Source organism: Musca autumnalis, unplaced genomic scaffold, assembly GCF_047663935.1.
Source record: "Musca autumnalis isolate F117 unplaced genomic scaffold, ASM4766393v1 scaffold_2, whole genome shotgun sequence".
Lineage (NCBI taxonomy): Eukaryota > Metazoa > Arthropoda > Insecta > Diptera > Muscidae > Musca > Musca autumnalis.
In genome coordinates, this window is record NW_027411755.1 from 141358335 (window position 1) to 141362187 (window position 3853).

At 35.5% G+C, this 3853-nt stretch overlaps 1 protein-coding gene across 1 annotated transcript; it reads right to left on the minus strand.

Annotated features, from left to right (window-relative positions):
- Nucleotides 1-210: 210 nt before the first annotated feature.
- Nucleotides 211-2113, minus strand: LOC141394679 (membrane-bound alkaline phosphatase-like). Its single transcript, XM_073969457.1, has 3 exons — nt 1652-2113; nt 579-1590; nt 211-501 (listed from the first exon to the last, which is right to left on the minus strand). Exons 1-3 carry the CDS (start codon nt 2063-2065, stop codon nt 308-310), a joined length of 1620 nt encoding a protein of 539 aa, XP_073825558.1. The 5' UTR covers nt 2066-2113; the 3' UTR covers nt 211-307.
- Nucleotides 2114-3853: the final 1740 nt, after the last annotated feature.

Consider the following 3853-nt stretch of genomic DNA (forward strand, 5'->3'; position numbering starts at 1 on the left):
GCGTTATATATGGTAAAATGGATCAAAGGAGGATACTATTTACCAAGAATCTTTGAACAAATTTGTTTTCATTGTAATTTTAAGTGCAAAAACAGATCATGACTGTTCTTTTAGCCTTCATAATATTAAACAGGTAAAGGTAAAATAAAAATTGCGGCGGGGCAAGTGACCGACAGAGTATACTTATGGGACAAAAATAAAATATTTGTGTTTTGAGAAAAAATTGAAATATTTTATTTTGCATAATATATGTTTCATAGCTTTCTATAACTCTTACATTTACTCATTAAATTTCTCTTTTAATTATTTAAGCCGTCTGATTTTCATCACACATTGTTGGACCATCACCAATGCATGCTGCATAGGCCATCAAATGGGGAATTGTATTTTGCTGCAAAACTCCAGTGAATAAATGATCAAAAGGACCGGAAGCAAATATTCCAACATCTTCGCCTGAATGGTGACCAGCATAGGACTTAATATGGCTAGGATAAATGGTATCTACATAGAACGGAACAAGAAAAAAAAAACAATTATTGCCTCAAGTATGTGGAGATGCTTTGTTCTAAGTCACTTACTTATGTCACGAGGAATTTGTTCCAAGTCCAAACGATTACCAGTTTCATCGACATATTGGTTTATTCCCAAGGGATAGTTCAGAGTGGAATATTTTAAACCATCAGATCCTACATCATGAGTACTTAAACCGACTATTGGTGCACCTCGACCAGGATAACCGCTAATTGTTAAACCATGTCCGTGATCGGATGTAACAACGATGAGTGTATCCTTGGGATCTGTCATGTCGCGAGCTAACTGTATGGCCTTTTCAAATTCCAAGGTCTCATCCAATGACATGGCTGCTTGATTTGCATGGTGAGCGGTATCGATGTTACCACCTTCAATAAATATAAAGTAACCTTGTTCGTTACGCTGCAAAAGTTTCAAAGCTGTCTCTGTCATTTCCGATAATGAGGGTTGTTTGGTTTTATCAGCTGTGGCATGGTAGTCCATAGATTTGGTATGGAAAACGCCCATAATACGTGAAACATTTGTGGTATTGACACTCAAGAGCTGTGCCCGATTTGCAACAACAACTCCATCTGGATGCATGGCTTGCCAGGTGGAAATAAGATTCTTACCATCTTCGCGTATGCCGTTGTTACCATGGAAATCTTTCATAGTTTTTGGTAAAAATTTAGCCATACCGCCACCCATCATAACGTTAAAGTTACGTCCAGGTTCTTGGGTAACAAGCTGGGTAGCCATATCCATACATGTGGTTGGATCATGTCCATAGGACATAACATCGGCATCACTTTCGAATAGGCGATTGGCAACATGAGCATAAGTACCCGATGGACTTGCATGTGTCAAAGTGGTTGTGGTAATGAAACCAGTTGATTTTCCGGCTTTTTGTGCCCAGGCAGCTATGGAAGAAACATGGTTTGCTGGATCCATGCTGGCGCTACAGTTGTTGTATTCCACATTGGCGCTTACACCAATGGTCACAATATTGGCTTTCACACCACACAAGTATGCAGTTGCGGTACAAGCTGAGTCAGGAACTTGGGCATTGGCACAATATGTCTAGTTTGGGAAAAACTATTAATTATTTTCAAATCCTGAATTGAGAAACTATTTAACCTACCTTACTCAATGCCATGTGAGGGAATTTTTCAAAACTTAAAGCATCTTCCTCACCAGTGTGATTTTTTCGTTGACCCTTCAGGATGCGAGCAGCCACCACCGTAGACAAGGACATTCCGTCACCAAGGAACATAATAATATTCTTTGCTTTGTTTACATTTAGATTTTGTGTTTCTAGCGTTTTCAAAACTTCCGCCCTTGCCATGCTACGCCAAAATTCTGGATCTTTTTCTTCTTCCGGGGTAGGTTTGTCCACACCTAGGGTTTCAATAACAATAGTACTTTTTGGTTCCACCGTTTTACCTGCTAACACTTGCGGATTGTGGAAACCATAGTCATCCACAATGCGACCAGAAGAACCCAACGCTAGGGTCAGAGACACTATTAAAAATTGTAAGGCGAGTTTTTGTGCCATTGTTGCTCAAAAGGTGTCTCTGCTCTCCTAATGTGGGTTTCACGGAGACTGTGAAAATATTGTTAAAATTCTTGGTTTTATAGCAAATTTTTTCAAAGATATGCTTTTATAGTATACATAAATAAACAGTTATTACACACGGGCACACCTAATAGATTAACATATAAAACGATAAGCATTGGGAGTGTTTTCAAGGGGGTTAAGATAAACAAATGAGAAGATATTATAAGTGTGTTTCTGTAACAAAGGACTATTATTAACGATTTAACTTGAGTTACAAAATAAAATATAATAAATAAAATATTACTCTAATTTACATGGGTTACTAAATATTACAGTTATAATATTGGTAAAAATGAGAATATTTAATATAGTAGATGTATGGATTTCCTCCTTCTCCTTGCAGATGCTTGGAAATTAATTAAACTAAAATTGAAGCGAAGGGTCTATAGATTTTAAAACTGTTTCGACTTTTTGCGGACAGTTGCTGTTTGGGCAGTTATTGGAATGGAATTAATATTTTTTGGAATATTTCTAGGTAAATTTATTATCCACCAGAAATTTGTCGGTATAGGTCTTTATATAGCCGCCATAGAACGGCACTTATGGATTTTCGATATTTCGTAAGTTTTAGTCAGGGGTACAAAACATTCCTTTTAAGGGTACCAACCAATTTAAGTATATTTTTGAGGATTTCAGTCACATTTTTCTACCAATTTGGTTGTTAATTGTAATTTTGTGTTCCCCGAAAACTTACTCACAAAAAATTATCCACATACATATATGTAGGTTGTAGTCTAACCTCCATGGAACGGTATTGCCCTATTTTAAGTACCTATTTCGAAGGGTTTTTCAAATTTTCAAAACGAGATTGCTGTAATTTGGTATTGTGTTTAGTAAGAGTAGAGAAAGGACAACGATGAGCTCCTTTAAAGATTTTTTGCAAAATTTTCCTTTTGAAGTGGATTTAACTTGGTATTTTGGAAACTCAATGGGTAGAAAACCTCCACATCGAAAATTATCAGTATAAAGTGATTATCATCATTTAAGATACTATTCTTCTCCAAGGATATATACTTAACGTAAAAAATAGTTTAGTAGTTACCAATTGTTCTTATTGACTTCAATACATTGGTGGTGGACGGTAGAAAATTTTCAGCCCGGCCAAACTTAACGCCGTTCTTAATTGTTTTTCTTAAAGAACGTGGATTCGCATCAACACATTGATGGCCAAGTGAAAGTAGCGAACGCAAGGTTTAGTAATAACCATACTGGACCTTGCATCGGAAACTGCTTATAATCCGTTTTATACAAGGAAATTGAAAGAGGAGAGAAAAATTTGTGATCTAAAGGATTCAGAAAAAAGTCTATAAATTTTAGCAAACAGATGACCATGGCGCATGCACATCTCTCTCTATAGAGAAAGGTATTGGTGTTTACAAACACAAAGGAAACTATTTTATTGAGTCTTAACATTGCCTTCCCAAGTTTAGGGTTAAATATATCAAACATTTTATACGAAAAATATATGCCAATAAAAAAGTAGTTTTGTGATTTCACGCCTTAATTAAATATTACTAATCATAAAAATATATTTGAAAATATTAACAAATAGCATAATTTGTGATTTTTACAACGTTAGTGGCTCCTAAACTTTGTATATCTATATTTTAAGTTTGGAAAGTTTCTACTGAGAAAATATTCCAACATTTTGGCTTTGCCCGAAACTTTAAACTTGTTTAACTATTTAGTGTTATCTTAATTGAAAGGCTTTAACCTCTTATCACT

Coding starts and splice junctions, on each gene's coding strand:
- LOC141394679 (XM_073969457.1), bottom strand. CDS start 2,065: ATGGCACAAAAACTCGCCTTACAATTTTTAATAGTGTCTCTGACCCTA. Junction 1,591..1,651: donor CTCACATGGCATTGAGTAAG/GTAGGTTAAATA, acceptor TTCCCAAACTAG/ACATATTGTGCCAATGCCCA. Junction 502..578: donor ACAAATTCCTCGTGACATAA/GTAAGTGACTTA, acceptor CGTTCTATGTAG/ATACCATTTATCCTAGCCAT.